Below are 19,024 nucleotides of genomic sequence, written 5' to 3' on the forward strand. Positions count from 1 at the left end.
TATGAGTTGAATGAGCTCTTGCTTGAAAATTAGACTCAGTTCACTGCTCAATGGCTCACTAACGCCCAGGAGTAGACCCAAGATTCTGTGGGATTATATAACACAATAGAATAGGGATTTACAGACAGGGGACAAGACAGAATCTGTAACAGCAGTGTATCACACAACACTGCCCATTGCACTGGCGCTTACTAATATAAATACACATTGGCTGATCTAGATTAGGTTACGTATATATATCTACGGCAGCCAACTAGAATTGAAGTGCAGCTCCAGAGTCAAATCACCTGAAACAATGTGAATCTGATTACTCTTTGATTTACTGACTCATTCTACAGCTTACTACAAGGAGCCCCGTGTCAGCATCAAGACGCACGCTGGGAGCACCTCTCTCCTGTATGAGACCGAGGGCTATCCTGAAGCACAGGTCCAGTGGCTCACCCCGCAGGGCAGGGACCTCCCGCACCGCACTGAAGCCCTCCAGCAGACCAACGGGAGCGGGCTGTACACTCTCAAGAGCCTCCTTGTGGTGGATCTAAATTCAGACACCGACTTCGCTTTCATACTGCAGAACAACGTGCTGAATCAGACAATCACCAGATTCGTCAGCTTCAGTCAAGGTAACGAGAGAGAGATTTACTCATTCACAGTTTAGTCTTGGGCTCATTTTAAAATGTATTTACAATGGAGCCAAGGTCCTTATTTTAATAAGGCTGACAAAGGATGAACCTTTCAACAGTAAGAAAACTATGTATCTTAAATGAAAGGTTTAAACTCGGAAAGGTAGATTACTACACTGACTTTGTATTTATATTGTGTGAAATATTAATAATGATTATTATTATTACTGCTGTTGTGTTTTGTTTCATATGCAGACGGCTACGGCGATTCAGAAAATAATTGTGATTCTCTCTGGAAAAGATTGACTATCGTTCTCACCGTGATTACTGCTTTACTTCTTTCAGTGGCTGGTTTGATTTGCTACCTGAGAAGAAAAAAATCGGACATTGGGGGGGGGGGACGGACGGACGGACGGACTTTATAGCTAAATGAACTGCTTCAGTATCCTGACTCGATTGTCACTCTTTGCAGCAGATTTCTCTCAAGGATTATTATTTTTTATATATTTGTTTTTTAAACAAAAGTAGCATTTTTATTTTTCAATAATTTCAGTACTTAAATGTCGACTAACTTTGTTTATTCCATGCACTAATGTATATATACATTTCTATACGTTTTTAAATACACTCTTATGATTAATAATATGTTATTTAAACGCACACAAATATACTGTTCTTGTATACGGGCATATCAACACAGTAGAAAAATTCATCGGAATTGTGAGTGGCTGGCCCTGCAGTCCAGATCTACAAAGAGCGTATTTATATATCAGCAAGACTGAAACCCAGAAAGAATTCGGAAACTCAAGTGAATGTTTCCCAGCCTGGATCCTGAAACTGCTGTGTTTTAGAATTCCAAAGACTACTTATTCCTTAAAGGGGTACTGTGTACCCACAGCTTTAACAGCATGGTCGCATTGCCAATCCTGGACCAGTTTACAGAGTGATATTAGGCACTTCAAGATTAGTGTTAACGGGGGGCTATGAAACCAGCCGTTACGCAGCTAGGAAAAACTAGTCAAACTGGACCTTAAACAAAGCCTCTGCTACATTGGGACTTTGTTAACAAACTACATAGTACATGAACAGATGCATTAGGGCAGGACGCCAGGGGAAAAAAATCCCCAAATAACCATTTGCTGTACTTTCTTTCTAAACAGGATATCCGGTACAGCGCACAATCAAGACTTTGTTTGCAAGCCTTGCTTACTGGTAGTCCAGCACTTCCATGGTCATTGTATTGATATTGTTATTGTACTGTATGGTCTACTTAGATCTCTCTTTGTATTAGTGCTGCATTACTGTACCAGTGCTGGCTCTGTGGCCACATACTGAACAAACTAACTAAACACTGAGAATGTGGTTTTCTATTTTTAGAATGGGACAAATCCAGCACCATCGGTGCGTGCACGCCACTCCTGCACTAATGCTCCTTATTCAACAGATGCTGGAACGAGAAGCTTTCTTTTTAGAGGCCCACCCTTTCAAACTGCCCATTAAACTTTCGACAGTGCGTTAGTCTTTTTTTTTTTGTCATGCAAATACCAATATTTTAGCATAGTGAGCAGATGACTGGGTGACATACATATAACATGTAACAGGTTATTAATATTAGTCATTTAGCAGACGCTTTTCTCACAGGGACTAGGGGGTGAACTATGCATCAACAACTGAAGCTGCAGAGTCACTTACAATAGGGCCTCGGTTTTAAATGTCATCCGACGGACAGAGAAACCCCAGCAGGTTTGATTTATCCTTCATGGGAAGTAAAAAAAAAAAAACACACATGAGCCATTGTAAGGTTATGAAAGGGCTCATTGTTGTGAACCTGTTTTGACTGGAATGAATTGAGGGAATGAATCTGCAAATAGCATTCTTAAGAGCTTTTATTCTGGGGAGGAGTGCGTGAATCTTTGAAACAGATTTTTTGCTCTGTTCTGAAACTAAAAACTGAAAAACACAGAAACGGCATGTTAAAAAAACAAAGGTCACAGCCATCTTTTAAACAAGCTGCACTCACATCTACTTGACCTGTCTAAGCTTTCTTTCTGCAGAATTGCAATAAAAAATGTACCATCAGTTAGTGTTTGTGACAGATACATATGTTTCTACAGAACTAACAGCCGTTTCAGAATGCGATTCCTGCACACCCATCAGCACTTTGAAACAGCTGCCATTGAGAATTTTTACCTGCGAGGCAAGCCGATATCTGAAAAGGATAATTAAATAAGAATTAAATAATTAAATAATGCAAGCTTTATACTGTATGCTTTACTGTATAATCTTGGCTAAATACAATTTATAAAAAGATAAAAATTGCACACCAGAAAAAATACAACACACACACACACATCATTCCCAGTACATCAAGCAAACAAAATAATACATGTAAATCTGAGCTAATTTGCATTGCCATCACTTTGTCAGTCTCACATTTTTCTGTATGAAAGACACGCTTGGTATACATGCATTTTAATGCTGCATTAGAAAAATAACTACCGAATTGCCAATTGTTGCTTTTCCAATGACTCGCGTGATTTCAATGTCCACGCTTTCAATCAAATACAAGTTTACTTTCCCGTGGGTGTCTTTGATAAAGAAAACGAGAAGTGAATACGACAATGGCAATACAAGTTTAGATATATGATTTTGTTAGCTCTCAGCGCTTTAATTAAGGAGAGTCACTCTGTCAATAATTACAGCAGCCTTTCAAGATATCGCTCCCACTAACACAGTGCCCGGGGTCTGAAAGAACCACTGTGAAGATCAAGCAGCCCTTTAGTCCACTGAGCCACATCTTCCCGTAAACCAGCTGTATAGTCCATGCCGTCTTCAGATGTCAATAATGACAAAAACCTGGGGCTTGTTCTCTTCGTGAATCTGCATCGCTGAGTAAGTGATGGCTTTTACTTCAGTTCCCTGGGAGGAAACAAAGTGGTGTCTTTTCACCTTCAGTGTTTTCAAATGCACATGTTAAACATAAATCAGGGTCTATTTCACGGACTTGAACAGTGACTGATCTTAATACTGTACCACCACCAGATAAGCACATCTACTCGCGGATGCATGTGGGCTCAGAAGTAAAACCACTGCATGAGCACACTGGCAGGGTTAGATGGGATCACTAATGAATGATATCCTTGGTGGCAGCAATACAGGGCTGAGTACCTCCTGAATCCACAAAAGAAATCCCATGATGCAGGGGAGCATTTCAAACTGAGCCGGCCCCACCTGATCTATTCACTGTGGAAAGATCTTTATCTCGGAACAAGGCTGGGAACCACTGCACAATACAACAGAATTCACGCTGTAGCACGCTGTAGTAAAACACAGATTTATAAGTTGTCACGTGACCTGACAACCATTCACAAAGTATACAAAGCAGCAAGGAACGCTACAGCAGGTGCATCTGAATGGGATATCAGCCCTGAGAACAGATGAGAAATTCTCAAACTTGCACAACAAAAGCTTGCTTGCCTGCCACTGAAGGCGAGGTATTGTCTGCTAGTTGAGGGAGTGCATCAGGGAGATACGAGTCAAGCTGCTGCTACTGATTAGACAAGGCTGGTCCAATTAAAAAGCATTAAAAAGGGTGTCCTTGTTTTTTGTAAGATAAAACCTCCACACATACCAGAATAGCATGCCTAAGGAGCACGTAGCTTCAAGTCTCTTTTTTGTTGCAATTACTTAAAGCAGAATTGAAGCAAGATTAGTTCTGCTGGCAAAACCTGGTGTGGGATCTTACTAATACAAAGACACTCGGGCTGGTCTGGATTAGATTACATTTGCAAGCAACTAGAACCGAACAGCAGCTCCGAAACTCAGCATGTGTTTACATACCTGTGGGTGTTTGGTTAAATTAAACTCCTCACCCCACCTGAAATAAAACAAAAGAATCATGTAACACTGTTCAAACTGCTACACCACCTTCCTTTTATTAAGCAGACATGCAGAGAACCCAGATTACAGGCTGGGTAATGTTAAACAAAATGGGATTCGATGACTGATATACATTTCAGAGCATGGCTTTTTAGTTTTGTTTCAGGTCTGCAGGTAGACGGCAACACATATGTGAGGAATTAATGTTCCTACAGTATTTCTGGAAATGCTCTGCCTTTAATACTTTGCATTTAACTACATGCCCATGTTACTTAGCTGATCTAGTTGTTCCAAGAAACCCATACAAATCACTTACCCTATGGACCGGATTCTGAAGCGCATCCTGTCTATGTGCAGCACTTTCACCTCCTGGAAAGACATTGCAACACATTTAGCAAGTGTCACTGGATCACCTCCTTCACCTCTAGCTACACTTGGGGTTACCCTGGAAACAACAGCATTGACAACTGTGACAGTCTGGTTTTTGTGATTAAATTGTGAAATAACACAAGGAAATGCCGCTATGTTTTCTTGTTTCACTGTGCTTACCCTGGGAACAAAGAACAGGTCAGCACTGAATTTATACAACCAGTCATCCAGAAAGTGGTAGAGGAGGGAAATCATGTCATCACCTGAAAAAGAAGAGAAGGAGCCAATCCAGTGTTAGTGTGAGCTCAACGGTACAGCCCTGGGCCTGTTTCCACAGTGTGAGATCAACGGTACAGCCCGGAGCCTGTTTCATTTCAGTTCAGCAGGACAACTTATCAAAATTCAAATGAACTGTAATCTTCGATCATTTCGGGGGGGGGGGGGGGGGGGGGGGGCTAGACAGGCTTTTTAGGGTTACCTTCCGATTCCACTTCAACCGTGTCGATGGGCTCCACGGTTTCGGTGTCTGTCATGTAGCCGAACATCGCCATGGCGCACTGTTCAAACGCTTCCTCTAATGTGTCTCCCCACGAATGCAGCCTGGAATGGAAACACTCGAAATGAACACGCGTGCCCAAGCAGGAAAGGGAAAGCCTGGCTGTACATTCACAAAGAAAAGCACATGTCACTGCAATTGATACTGCCAAACAAACACTATACACGCATGCAAAACTGCACTACAATAAGGATGGGATTGCATTCAGGACTGGAGACAGCAGTCAATGAATGAATCATTTGTATACAACGAATGACACATTTCTCTGGGACTGTAGTACGCTTTTAAGGCCACATTCGTGGCGCAGAACAAAGCAAGATCTGTATACAGAAGAAGCAACAGAACAACTTACTGGACATCGGCTGTGTGGTCAAGGTCTGAAACAGAAGCAAAAGTTTACTGGTTTTAGAACGTGAAATTCAGAAAGCCGAAAACTTTACTGCAAAGGCTTTTACTCATACAGATAAACAGCAGCAGTGACACGTTAGCAGTCCACTTTAGGGCACAGGTGAGTTTGATGGCTTTTCAAACCTTGCAGCAAAGAAAATTCAATACATCTTACCTTTCATGCAATTTTGAAAGAAAAACATTATAGAAAACATGTGTTTTATTTTTATTATTTAACCCATTAAGTACCAAAAAAAAAAATCACAACACGAGCTGTATTTAAGTAATTTGATACAAATGGCTGCGTCCTATTTTGAGGACAGTCAAGTTAGAAGTGTCCAGAAAAATTTCATATATCGGCTATGAAGCTCAACACATAGAAAATGGAGCACAGCAGTTTCACCCATTCTAGGTTTGACTGGGAGCTCGACCAGCCACAGTGTATAGGGAACAAGCTCAGGTGTGTCTTGTTAATCTCATTGTAAAACCAGGAATGGATCAAACGGCAATGCAGCGGGAGTCGTTTTTCCAAACGGCAATGCAGCGGGAGTCGTTTTTCCAAACGGCAATGCAGCGGGAGTCGTTTTTCCATTCCTTTAATTATTGTTATTTATTATTATTTGTTCTGCGCCTTATTTATAATATAGTCCAGGCAGGCACAGCTGGAGTTGCTAGGCAACGTTCCGCCGCTGCATTCCAGCTAGACTTGTGAAGCCAGGATTTGCAATAAAAGTTATACAAAAGCACCGAAGTTCAGAGTTTCAAAAAGTTAATTAAAGAAAGGGAATGTGTTGATTACATTTTTAATAAGATGTACGACAATCATGAGATGAACAACGGTTGGAATCTATCCAAAGCCGTACATGTTATTAAAGGGATGTAGCCGAGTCACTGAAAATATGATTCAGCATCAGCCTTGGGTTTGTCATCTTACAATCACAATGAATATGTTGCTTTTCACCAGCAGAGGAAATCATGCAGACAAAAACAACTACTTGATTTCAACTCAAGTTCACACACTTTGTTTCGTGTTTCCCGGACAAAAAAAAAAAAAAAAATAGGTTACATATCTGAATGACAGATTGCCTGCATGCATTAGTACAAAAATCAATAATTAAATACTGGCTCTGTACCTCGAATTCGCGTTCAGGTGACGCGCAAAATACTGTAGGGCAGCGTACGTAACGTGCCGATGCCATGAGTCATAAATGACTGTGTACTGACACAACCCAACTAGCAGAATAATATCTGGAGCGTTATTTTTCTGAAATACAACAACAGACGGTTTTAGGGCATTACAGGGCTAGTTTTAAAAGGTATTAAGCCCGTAATGTGTAAGTTTAACACGCGTTTAAAATGTGTATGGCAAACGGATCGAGGCTGTAGACCCGTGATGTTTACTGATCACCACATACTGCCGCCGGCAACTTCTTCAGACGCGCTGAAAGCACACGGCAGAAGCAAAGCCCCACTCACACTCGTATTTCTTGTTTATAGCCGGGTACTTTGCCTTGGTTTTCTTCTGCTGCTCCGTGAGATCCAGCGCTCTGTCATCCATGGCTGTCTGCCTCTGATTTCCGTGTTTAATGCGCGACTCTTCTTTTCGGTTAAAGGCCACCCAGCTTCCGCCGAAGCTTATTATCGCCACCTACTGTTTGTTCTGATTATAGTTATCGTGAGCCCAACACTTATTCCTGGTGGATTTTTTTAAGGTCAAATCTCCTTGTTTTCCTACATACCTGCCCCCTATCTATTCTACTACCACCCCCTATACCCTCCCTAAAAAATACATTCAGAATATTCGAAGCCCTCAATTCTCCCCCCTACCTCTAATCTCACTTCCCTATAACTAGCACATTCAACCACTTCCAGTTTCCATAGCATCTCATACACATCCCATTCTCCTGAGCTCTGTAGAAATATTCATTTATAGTTGAGTGTCCTATAAAGAGCCTTATTAGGTTACCTTCCTCCTGTCTATTCTCTCCATGCCATCCTTCCCGCAAACTGACTTTGTGATTCAGATCATTTTCGCCCCTTTTTCCTCCCTATTCCACATATTCTGCCCCTCATCCACTATAATGTTATTTTTTTTTTCTATTATAGTACTCCCTTGACCCACAGTGCACATCCATACCCACACACACCTTCTCCGCTGCTATTGCTAACCCACCCGCTCTCTCGTTCCCCTGTCCCTGTATTTCACTTGCCTCGCGTGTCACAGTGTGCTCTGGGTTGCAGGTTTATTCTGGTTTTTCTTTTGTAAGCGTTAGTGCTGGGGTGTGTAAAAGCTGCACAGGACATCACATTGCGTCTCACTCTATTATAATTCTACACAGTACGCGCTTCAGAAGGGATTCCCGCACTCGGAATGACGTGAGCGCCTCGCCTTCTGATTGGCTGGCGGCGGTTCTGGGAGCGTGACGTGTGCCCGGCGGAGTTGGCGCCAATGTGTTCTGTGACTGGAAGAGAGACAAAGAGCAACCGGTTGCGTTTTACATTTCAACATCTTTTTTTTTTTTACCCGCAGTTAGGGCTCAGCTATGGCGGATAAAGAAGGTAAGGCGAAAGCTTGTTGTTTTTTGCCCAGTTCCAGACAGAGACTGGCGTGTGTGTGTTTTATTACAGAGGGATGAAGAGCGCACGTTACCGTAACAACGCAGGCCTCACGCATTCGTCATGTATATTCGGTGCTATTCAATAGCGCTGGCGCCAAATAACAATGAACTGCTGGTATAGTCCAGACGCAATTTCAAATACCTAATGTGTGCTTTACTGTTAATGTCACTCTTTTAAGCTATAGCAATAATTACGGTTTAACTATACCGTGTTATTCTGCGGGCTAGAGCTACTTCCTATGTACAGTACCCTGTATTACTGATTATTAACCAGAACGTAAAAACACGAAGCTGCTGTTTTTGCCGTATCATTTGTATTGTGTCGTGCTCTATTGTATTTGTTGTTATGAAAATGAAGTTTCTACTTGATATGTCACTGTCAGTCGGAGCGTTGCTTATCTAAGAGATATATATATATATATATATATATATATATATATATATATATATATATATATATATATATATATATATTTCGCCAAGCTGGATTTGATCATTTCTTTCATGACCACTCCTGCGATATCTTAATTTGACAATGCATTGGAAGCGGTTACGGTAGAAAAAAAGCCTTTCTGTGAAACAAAACAAAAAAAACAACTACGTTTGAGTTTTTGTGCCTGCATTGAATTGTACAGTCGTCATGTCAGGAATCGTGCGTTAAAATCGACGAACTTGCCTTTCATGTACTATTTCACTTTCTTTTAAAACTGTACCAGTCTACTGTTGGACCTTTTTAAGATATAATTTTAAACTCTAGCCGCAGTCCTGTTTCAATAGGGACTGTTATTAAAACCAGTCTCTAGTTTGTTCCTGTACATCTAGTGGAATCTAGAGCTTGGCATATGAATGGGATGTTTGAAAAATAAGTTTATAAACCCTGGTAGCTAAAAGGGTTATTTGTTATTGCAACACAGAGGTGGCTAGGATATCAGAATTGTGATTTCCATTTTTAAACAGTGTTTTAAAGATGCAAAGTGTGTCATTAGTAAATACAATTGCTTAGGTGACTGCATTATTTGATGTCATCGAGGAAATCCCTGGTTTTCAACTATTTTAAAATTTGCACAGGCAAACATTTAAGCCAGTGAGAATCTCAGTGATTTAGTTAAATACTTGCATCCAAAAATAGCAATCCCAACAATGCTTGGGTCCTAGCAATAGAAGGATGTAATGTACTTTGTATGTGCATTACAGTTCAGCACTTTGTAGAATACACACAGTGTTTTTAGCAATGAGGAAGATGACTATGAGTGACTGATATTAAAATGCTTGTGTGCCCCTCTTGACTGTTGTAGCAGCGTTTGACGATGCGGTGGAGGAGCGTGTTATTAATGAGGAGTACAAGATATGGAAGAAGAACACCCCTTTCCTGTATGACCTGGTGATGACACACGCTCTGGAGTGGCCCAGTCTTACGGCACAGTGGTTACCAGATGTCACCAGGTAAGTGCAATGCCCTCCACCACCTAAAACGATGCCGGATGTAGGAGTCAGGTCAGTTTCTCAAATGCGACCACGAGGATGGTTTTGTGCAATAGCTGTAACCACCCCCCAAGTAACCACTCGACAAACTTACAATGTTGTTGGTCACTGCTGATGGCTGTTGTCCTTGACTGGGCTTGCATATAGTTTCTTCAGTTTTCCCTTTTTATTGCCTGCTGTTGGGCAACGTTCATGCACTCATGCAGACTCTCCCGTGCTTTACTGTGTGCCGGCACCTGTTTGACAGCTGCACTGTCACCCTGGCTGTGGCAACGCAGATTGGTTGATTGTTGCAAGCTTCTTGAGTTTTTGGGAAAGCGTATTGGTGCCAAGTTGTTCAGCTGGAGAACCACTGAGTGAGTAGCTTTTTGCCCCACGCAGTTTGATGTTATCCATGGAGATGTTGGAGATCCGTTGCTAAATGTGTGTTTTTGTTTCTTTCGTTTTGCAGGCCTGAAGGGAAGGACTTCAGCATTCACAGGCTGGTGCTCGGCACTCACACGTCTGATGAACAAAACCACCTTGTCATCGCCAGCGTTCAGCTGCCCAACGATGATGCCCAGTTTGACGCTTCTCATTATGACAGCGAGAAAGGAGGTAAAGAACTTGCATGTGAAGAATACATTAAAAAATATAGACGTATACGTATTGTAGACTTCATCACTGTACAGAAGAGCCTGCAGGTGTCTGAATCCTTATGATGTAATGGACTTATCACTAGGTATGTCTTGCATAAAATAAAATTTTAAAAAATCTGGTATCAATGTAGGGAAGTTTAACACATATAAAAATGTGCTATTCACTTTAAAATCAAGTAGATCATTCCTGCTTGTATGGACCCCTTGAAATTCAATTTAAATGCCAGTAGAAAGTTGACACAACTTGTTTATCATAATGTGGGTTTTTCCATTGCTATCAGGAACCACCCTCAAATGTTGGTGAAACTTGTATGACGTGCATTTTTTTTCCCACATTCTCCAATTTTGGATCCTCCACAGAGTTTGGCGGATTTGGATCAGTCAGCGGGAAGATTGAAATAGAAATCAAAATCAACCACGAGGGGGAAGTGAACCGGGCCCGCTACATGCCACAGAACCCGTGCATCATCGCTACGAAAACCCCAACCAGTGATGTGCTGGTGTTCGACTACACAAAGCACCCCTCAAAACCAGGTGAAGGGTTACCGTCATTTCTATTGCATTTCCCACTCGCAGCTCCACACTGATCACAAGAAGAAAGCCTGGTTTATTATCAGATACAAAAAATGACAAGTCTAAGTGTGTATTCATGCCAGTCACATTTATGTAAAATTCTCTTGTAAGAATTGGGTGCAGTTGAAGTAGCCTCTCCGGGCTTGCGGTTTTTTTAACGACACTCCTAGCGTAAAGATCAGTGTGTTGTTGTGCAACAGAATAACATTCGAGCAGGGTGGATGGTTTTATTATTTTATTTTGGTTCATTTTCTGAAATACAAGCCTTGACTGTAGTTTCTGTTGCTTCTGTCTAGATCCCTCGGGCGAATGCAACCCCGATCTGCGTTTACGAGGGCATCAGAAAGAAGGGTACGGTCTGTCCTGGAACCCCAACCTCAGCGGCTACCTGCTGAGCGCGTCGGACGATCATGTAAGGAAAGCAAGTTTGACTTTTTAAACTTAACATACAAGTTCTGATTTTTATGACTTGCACGCAACAGTAGAACCTCTGTAACGAACTGACCGGTCACTTAAAAATGGAGACAGGGCTCCTGCCTACTATAAATAACCCGCTGATCAGATGCTGTAATTATTAATTTTTTTTTAAACCTGTTAGACTTGTCTGTCCCGTCTTTTAATTTTATTATCATTAATCTTCAGTTTTTAAATGTCAGGACCTTTTACTGTGAATACAAAAGTACACCTACATTAAACCATTGGAAATAATGCATGTTTCTGAGTTAGACGTTTCAGGCTTACAAACAACCTCCATTCCTGCTGTTTCGGTACATTTTAGCTTCTGCATCATCTTCTCTGGTGTGTATTGAAATCATGACAGAACGCAATGTATTACTGACATGCCTGTTTTATTTACAGCAGCTGATCAAGTTCTCTGTCACGTTTATAACTAATTGTGTGGGTTTTTTTTTTTTTTATCTGTTGTAGACGATCTGTCTGTGGGATATCAGCGCTGTCCCGAAGGAGGGGAAGGTGGTGGACGCTAAGACAATCTTCACCGGGCACACAGCGGTGGTGGAGGACGTGTCGTGGCATCTGCTGCACGAGTCTCTCTTTGGATCAGTCGCTGATGATCAAAAACTCATGATGTAGGGAGACTTGAAAGTGTTGCATGTGCTTTTGAATACGGTTACCCCTTCTTACACTGGTTCTTTCAAGTCAAAGACAACAGGTCCTGACAACATACTGTGAACTCTATATATATATATATATATATATATATATATATATATATATATATATATATATATATATATATAGTGAGTTCGAGCAGAGGCTTTGTGCTTTAGGGACACGTGAAGCTGGCTGCTTGCAGGAATTCCAGGTTGCAGTCATCTACTCAACTGAAGAAACTTTTTTGAGGTTAACGTCGTGCATTCCTTATAGGTCTCCATTGAGCTACAAGACCAGACAGCTGAACAAACTATTGAAGTGTAGGTTGGTTTGGCTTGTAGAGTAGCACAGAGCATAAAGTCAAAATGCAAAATTAAATGTATTTATTTTTGTTCTCCTTCAGCTGGGACACCAGGTCTAACAATACATCAAAACCAAGCCATGCTGTCGATGCCCACACTGCCGAAGTGAACTGCCTGTCCTTCAACCCCTACAGTGAATTTATCCTGGCAACAGGCTCTGCCGACAAGGTGGGACCAACTTTTGATAGATCGTATATATTTCTAATATTTGATAACCAAACACATTGTAGTCTGTACACGAATCTGTCTAAACCTGTGTGTTTCTGCTTTTCTCTTGCAGACTGTTGCACTTTGGGATTTGCGTAACTTGAAACTGAAGTTACACTCGTTTGAGTCTCACAAAGATGAAATCTTCCAGGTATTCTACCTCTATTGAAACTGAAGTGACACTCCATTGCAATAAGAAAGAAAAAATATATATATACCAGATCAGTTGCTGCTAGGACATCATTAATCCCTTGCATCCACTTAACAGCAGAATAAATAAACTGGGCACTAATATATATATATATATATATATATATATATATATATATATATATATATATATATATATATATATATATATATATATATATATATATATATAAAAAATTGTGTGTGTGTGTTTTACAAAGGTTTATGATTTTGTTATATACCACTTTATAACAGACACTCGCTTTCCTTAAAGGGCTGTTAAAGAAGGTTGTAAAATCTATTTTCTTACCTCTCTTAAAGGGTTTACTCTGTTTTTATTCCAATAGGTTCAGTGGTCTCCTCATAATGAAACTATTCTGGCATCCAGTGGAACTGACAGGCGGCTCAATGTCTGGGATTTGAGGTGAAGTGGGGGCGTCTTTGTTTTTGACTTTTAATTCAGTCATGTAGCATCTGCTTCTTGGTCGTCTGTTGCGTTTAAAATATCCAGCTTCTTTAACTAGGATAGCTACAAGCTTGCTGGCCGCACATCTGAGCACTTTTGAGTGAGATACAAGAGTGGGATGTGAAGTCATACTGCAGAAATGCAGAGTTAATATACTGCATCAAATCCATAAACAACATCAAACCTAAAATAAAGGACGGCTGTTAGACTCTGTCTTTAAGAAAGGGTTATTTCCCAAAGTGGGAAACTTGAGAGCGGAATACTTCCCATGGGGTGGTGGTGGTGGTAGTTTGAGTGCTGTACTGTTTGGGAGAGATGTCTGCAGTCGTCAAAGCAACCGTTAATAGCGATCACTCATTGGTTGAGCAGACAGCCAAACCTGGGGTGCTGAAGTCTGAGACTGCTCCGGCTTCATTGCATGATCGGGTTACCCTTCTGACTTTCGTGGAACGAGTTGAATAAAAAATACATTTTAAATAAGTAAAGGATGAGCACAGTCTACAATTAAACAGTTGACAGGCTGTTTCATTATTAAACCTTGCAGATCTACTGCATTTTTGAAAAGCATGAACTCTATACCTTAGTCTAAACTTCTCTCTCTGTGCCATAGATAAAGTGCGGTCTGGGTGTGATGGCGTGGAAACTGCTTTATTTATAGTTCTGTACTGTACTGGCTGGAATAAATTCTCATGCTTTTTTTTTTTTTTCTTTAATGATGGGATTGATTTTTTTTTTTGTACACCACATGAAACTAAACCACCATTAAAACAAATTTATTTTTTGCATATCTTTTCATGTCTCATTTCTCTTACTAAATGGGGGTATCTCTAGAGTTTAGCTTTAAACATTCAGTGAATGGCTAAATGTTGCGAGGTAGTAAACTAAACTGAATTGTGTGCGCGTTTAAACGCCCGTACTAATGAGACTGTAACACGTTTCTCCATCTGCAGTAAAATCGGCGAGGAACAATCCCCTGAAGATGCAGAGGATGGACCCCCAGAGTTGCTGGTGAGTGTATATTTCAGCCTTTCCGATCAATCTGGAGGCTTAAGCAGTGTAACCCTGCTCCTAACCGATGGAGAGGTGCTGCTCAAGGTTGTGTGTTTTCATTAACCTTGTCAGTACCCAGTCTCTGAACCTGCACAGTTTGCATTTTATTTGTGCATCGCTTATATCCTTGTTTTTTTAAACTACCATTCAGTTTATCCACGGCGGACACACGGCCAAGATTTCTGATTTCTCATGGAACCCCAATGAACCGTGGGTGATATGCTCTGTATCAGAGGACAACATCATGCAAGTCTGGCAAATGGTGAGTTTCAAACTGTAATACACCTTATTGTCAAAGGAAATGGAACAGAATCAAAATGCAGCATGCAAAGGCATGAAAGACTTCAGCCTTCTGATCAGAGTGATGTATTTTACCAAGCCACCTAACTAATTAATCTCGTATTTCGACGTGAACACGTTACTGCATAATATGGTATTGCATGTGACACCTGGGACATCATGTGTATCATTTTGTCATATTCATTTGTTTAATGCAGTTTCGTAAGAACAGTAACTTTCTTTTTTTTGCAGGCTGAGAACATTTACAATGACGAAGACCCTGAAGGAGCTGCAGATGCAGAAGTGCAAGGCTGATGAACCACAAATCCATTGTGTCTCTGTCTGTCTTTCTCTGCTCTTTCTCTTCTCTCTTACCCATTAAGCTTTCCTACTCCTTTTTGTCTGTATCTTCTAGACACAAAGCACAGAGTTAGCGGTTGCATTTGGCACATAAAGGGCTGGTTTCGTGGACCCCGATCAGCATGACTCTTGGCCAGCCTAATGTTATTTTAGGTAAGGTGCTTATTGGTGTCTGTGAAACCAGGCGATTTTTAGTTTTTTCAAAAACAGATTTTTCAGAAACCAAACCGTGCCGTAAATGAAGGTAGTACCAAGATGGACGATTTATTGGCAAAATCTTATACAAAAAACACTGCCGTTATGGAGTGGGTGCCTGTATTGTATTAACTGTGCAATTTCTTAACAGTTACATAAACAATCGCCCCAACACAAGGGGTGTACAAAAATCTATTTAAGTAGGGCAACATTTTCTACTTCTCCAAATGAATCACTTTAGTTCTAAGTGGGGGAGGAGTTGATGCAGTGATGTTCATTTAGCATTACCTGACAGGTGACTGACTTGCGATGCCCCAATCCAGAGGTACCTATACTTTCTTTAAAGCCATATGTGCCCCACAAGTAACCCTTATTGGAACACCCTTCAGGTGGGCCATTTGTAAAACTGGAGCAGTTAAGGCTGTATTCTATCTTTTTAAAGTGTCGTATACAGCCAGTGGTGGAATACCCAGTTCGACACTCTGTCTGATAAAGAAGTAATTCCTGATGTTTATTGGATCAATTTTTTCAGTGGCATGTTTTGTAAACTAACCAACGAGAAGATGGTGCTTTTTTTTTTTTTTTTTAAATAAAGAAAAAAGCAAGCTTTGCACCGATCTATGTCTTGTATAGATGTAAAGCATTTTCTATTGCTTTTTGCTTATGTTGAGAGAATAGAACTGTAAAGAGGCATGTTTTCAGGAGAGTGAAATCACCAGCCTTTATAGCTACCTTGTAGGGAATGGTGTTTGAGTGGGTTCGGATGTGCTCATTCTGCTATATCCATCTCCCCAATCACCTTGTTTTTAAAGAACTGTTTTAAGTTCTTGCATTACTGGTTAAGAGGTTTACCAGTCAAACTAAGTTGTATTTCTCAGTTTTAAGAAGAAAAAAAAAAAAAATTTGAAGAGAAGTTGAACAGGAGATTCTGAATTTTCAAGCCTTTAACCGCTCGCAATTTTACTTTTGAACCTAGCGCATCCGAAGCCAGATAATTATTTTCAATTTGTAAATCCTACTTTACAGTTGCTATTTATCTCGTCGCAGACCTTGTATAATTGGACTGTCCCATTCCAAATACCATGTTTATTAGCTTTGTGTCTTGGTGGATCAAGCCTTCCTGCAGCTGCTCCTGTTGGTATTGTCTCTTGAATTGTCAGTTTTTTATATTTTAATAATAAATATTGTGATCTTTTTTTATGCACTCTGTCTATCGTCTTTAACTAATTGTATAAAGTGCATCAGAATTAATAAATTGTTTTTTTTTTTTGTATTTATTTTGTTGTGACACTTACTAACAACAAATTATACTCTTTGCTTCTGTATGGGATTGGTACAGAAACTTGGTACTGTAATATTGCATACAAGACTAACATTGATATTTACCTTTTTGCAGTTGGTGTAAGCTGGTCATGGGGGAGGACGCTACAAAATCTAAATGGCTTATTAGACTATTTTCCTAAATGCTTATAGAAGTAGGCATAGGTAGATAGATCTTCAGGGATTTTAGAGTTAGCTTCTCAGGAAAGTTCTTTTTTTGTGTCTTTTGGCTTCTCTGTGGCAGTAAAAATATTTTCATAAACTTCAATGCAGCCTCTGGAGGAAAGACAACAAAAACATCGGAGTGAACTCCACCTTGTTAAGAAATTTGCATTCATCTACAATAAATCGTTGGCTTAAGTTTGGACTTTTACAGCAACATGGTTCTGATGCAGCATATGCTGTTTTACAATGTACTATGCATAGCTGTAAAGAATAGACGGGCATTGCCAAAGCAGCAATTTAGTTTTGCTGCATGCTTCCAAGTAAAGAGAGAGCACCACAGAGCTGCTTTCTCAATATTCAGATACTCTATTTGGATAGTGGAGTGATAAAAAAATTAATTAGCAAACCCTCTGGATTTGTTAGTTGTATGTTTTTTTTGTTTTTGTTTTTTTAATCTGCAACGTTTAGTGTGAATTTGAGCTCCTTACTTGTAAACTGTAAGCTCTTGTGAAAGGCTGTTCTTCAAGGTTTCCATCTCTTTCTTTTTTCTCTCCTGCAGTTGCACTTCAATTTTCAGTTCCCTGATGCTGTCTTCCAGTCTTTCCAATGTTTCCTATTAAATTGTGAAACTCTTGTAATGGCAAAGTTGCATTGTCCCAAACTGTTGCGTCTTTAAAGCCCTAATAAGTAAAGCTGCACCTCAGTAAGCATTAAACCCCAGCATAGATAGCTGTGCAAACCTCTGCCTCTATTGTATTTCTTTCTTTGGGATGCCCTTGTCTCCTCTCCTAACTTCACCCATGTACACACTGTAGAATTGGCCTTACCCGATACTGCAAGACATCCTCGTCCCTATTTCTCTGAATGAGCGTCACCCGTTCTTCAAGGCATTTCCTCTGCAGACTCAGCCCTTCCACCTCTCTCTTGAGGGGCCCCAGTTTGTCCTTGAGGTTCTTGGCTTGCTCACGTGTCTGTCGCAGATCTTCCATGCTGGCCTGCCTCTGTTTCAAGAGGCTGACGACCCTGGGATCGTAAAACTCCTCCACGCTCCTCCTGCCTTCCTTCAGGGAGCTTTCAAAGTCCAGAGACAACCTGCGACAGTCTGTCAGGTCCAGGCTTCCTCTGGGCCTGCGAGAGCTTTCTAGTTTTTGCCTGAACTGGTCTAGGCGCTGCTGCTGGGCAGCCTTGAGCTGAGAAATCTCCTCAGATAGAGAGCAGACTTGGTTCTGGAGCTCCTCCTGGGTTATTGAGAACTGGGCCACATCGTGGCGCTGGTTCTCCAGCATGCACTGGCACTGCACGTGCTCTCTTGTAGTCTTGAAAAGACTCCACTTGACCAGGCGTACCTCTTCTCTCAGGCTGTGGTACTCCAGCTCTGCCTTGGCTTTCTGTTTCCAGGCAGCAGTCAGCTCCCCGTGCAGCGCTCTCATCTCCTGGAGCATCGGCTCCTGGAGTACGATGATCTCATGAGCCAGAATCTCCCTCTGAGCTACGAGCCGATCCACCGCGTCAATGCACGTTTGGAAGCGGTTCCCTAGTTCTTCCATGATGTCTGTCTCTGTGATGGAGTCTGCTGGGTCTGTGGCTTCCATTAAGTACCTTTAAAAAAAAAAAAAAAAAAAAAAAAAAGATGTTTGAAGCTTGAAAAGAGTACAACTGTTTTATAGTACTACTAATAATTAATTTTACCCTTGCATTTTTCTTCTGTTGTGAGAGTTTTGTATCTATACTGAGTTAAAAGCACAGTGGAAGCATCATATTAAGCAGCAAATACAAGCACGGTAGAATATAATTTAAAAACCTACGATAAAACTTAACTGTGTTATGCATTGTAGAAGCATGGTATGTTTAACGACAGAATAGCTGCACGGGGACCATTGCAAACTTAACGAACATAAAAGAAAGTTCTCTCCGGTGCTACCTACCTCTTCTTGAAGCAGCGGCCGCTTCTAATGCTGCGTGGCGCTAAGATAACAGGGAGACCGTGTTTGTGTTTATTAATAAATGGGTGAGACCGAACCCAACCCTCCTGAGTGCATTTATTTGCTTGCACACCAACTGTGCTGCCAGCTGTGGCCAGATACTATATCTAACAAGCAGGGACCAGCTTGGGACGTTGATATTATTAATACTCTTGTTGACATGACTAGCAGTGCCCGTGGTTGAGATTAAAATTAGCCAGAGTCCGGCTGAGGT

The 19,024-nt window shown here is 40.9% G+C and overlaps 4 protein-coding genes across 6 annotated transcripts in view; 2 read left to right on the forward strand and 2 right to left on the reverse strand.

The window, feature by feature from the left end:
- Nucleotides 1-3,092, forward strand: part of LOC121308371 (CD276 antigen-like) — a 7,698-nt gene extending 4,606 nt beyond the window's left edge. Inside the window, exons 3-4 of one of the 2 annotated variants that reach the window (XM_041240728.1) lie at nt 339-620; nt 876-3,092. In XM_041240728.1, the coding sequence (XP_041096662.1) occupies nt 339-620; nt 876-1,045 (452 nt within the window). In that variant the 3' untranslated portion in view covers nt 1,046-3,092. The remainder of the gene's footprint in view (nt 1-338; nt 621-875) is intronic. The other variant, XM_041240729.1, reaches the window with a different exon arrangement.
- zbtb8os (zinc finger and BTB domain containing 8 opposite strand) lies at nt 2,489-8,126 on the reverse strand. Of its 2 annotated transcripts, none has more exons than XM_041240730.1 (7): nt 8,022-8,126; nt 5,777-5,801; nt 5,347-5,468; nt 5,049-5,131; nt 4,816-4,868; nt 4,461-4,497; nt 2,489-3,539 (listed from the first exon to the last, which is right to left on the reverse strand). In XM_041240730.1, the coding sequence occupies exons 1-7, from the start codon at nt 8,113-8,115 to the stop codon at nt 3,453-3,455; spliced, it is 501 nt and encodes a 166-aa protein (XP_041096664.1). In that variant the 5' UTR covers nt 8,116-8,126; the 3' UTR covers nt 2,489-3,452. The 2 variants fall into 2 exon arrangements, with proteins under 2 accessions (XP_041096664.1, XP_041096665.1); XM_041240731.1 differs by lacking the exon at nt 8,022-8,126 and adding an exon at nt 7,288-7,771.
- A 97-nt stretch (nt 8,127-8,223) lies between these two features.
- rbbp4 (retinoblastoma binding protein 4) lies at nt 8,224-16,543 on the forward strand. Its single transcript, XM_041240726.1, has 12 exons — nt 8,224-8,370; nt 9,725-9,872; nt 10,363-10,508; nt 10,910-11,083; nt 11,419-11,534; nt 12,050-12,210; nt 12,639-12,765; nt 12,878-12,955; nt 13,341-13,417; nt 14,410-14,467; nt 14,661-14,771; nt 15,041-16,543. The coding sequence occupies exons 1-12, from the start codon at nt 8,355-8,357 to the stop codon at nt 15,101-15,103; spliced, it is 1,275 nt and encodes a 424-aa protein (XP_041096660.1). The 5' UTR covers nt 8,224-8,354; the 3' UTR covers nt 15,104-16,543.
- sync (syncoilin, intermediate filament protein) lies at nt 15,388-19,024 on the reverse strand. Its single transcript, XM_041240727.1, has 4 exons — nt 18,754-19,024; nt 17,656-18,427; nt 17,317-17,441; nt 15,388-16,939 (listed from the first exon to the last, which is right to left on the reverse strand). Exons 2-4 carry the CDS (start codon nt 18,418-18,420, stop codon nt 16,864-16,866), a joined length of 966 nt encoding a protein of 321 aa, XP_041096661.1. The 5' UTR covers nt 18,421-18,427; nt 18,754-19,024; the 3' UTR covers nt 15,388-16,863.

This window comes from Polyodon spathula, unplaced genomic scaffold, assembly GCF_017654505.1.
Source record: "Polyodon spathula isolate WHYD16114869_AA unplaced genomic scaffold, ASM1765450v1 scaffolds_666, whole genome shotgun sequence".
NCBI classification, from domain to species: Eukaryota; Metazoa; Chordata; class Actinopteri; order Acipenseriformes; family Polyodontidae; genus Polyodon; species Polyodon spathula.

Bases quoted from the DNA above. Each gene is read 5' to 3' on its own strand.
- zbtb8os (XM_041240730.1), bottom strand. From the start codon at position 8,115: ATGTCCTGTGCAGCTTTTACACACCCCAGCACTAACGCTTACAAAAGA. The intron at 5,802-8,021 runs GCAAGTGAAATA...CTTCTGTTTCAG, and splicing joins AGCACACTGTGACACGCGAG to ACCTTGACCACACAGCCGAT. The intron at 5,469-5,776 runs GTAAGTTGTTCT...TTTCCATTCCAG, and splicing joins GACCACACAGCCGATGTCCA to GCTGCATTCGTGGGGAGACA.
- rbbp4 (XM_041240726.1), top strand. The intron at 14,468-14,660 runs GTGAGTGTATAT...ACTACCATTCAG, and splicing joins ATGGACCCCCAGAGTTGCTG to TTTATCCACGGCGGACACAC. The intron at 14,772-15,040 runs GTGAGTTTCAAA...TTTTTTTTGCAG, and splicing joins TCATGCAAGTCTGGCAAATG to GCTGAGAACATTTACAATGA.
- sync (XM_041240727.1), bottom strand. From the start codon at position 18,420: ATGGAAGCCACAGACCCAGCAGACTCCATCACAGAGACAGACATCATG. The intron at 17,442-17,655 runs GTAAGGCCAATT...ACAATTTAATAG, and splicing joins AGGATGTCTTGCAGTATCGG to GAAACATTGGAAAGACTGGA. The intron at 16,940-17,316 runs GTAAGGAGCTCA...TCTTTCCTCCAG, and splicing joins CAAGAGCTTACAGTTTACAA to AGGCTGCATTGAAGTTTATG.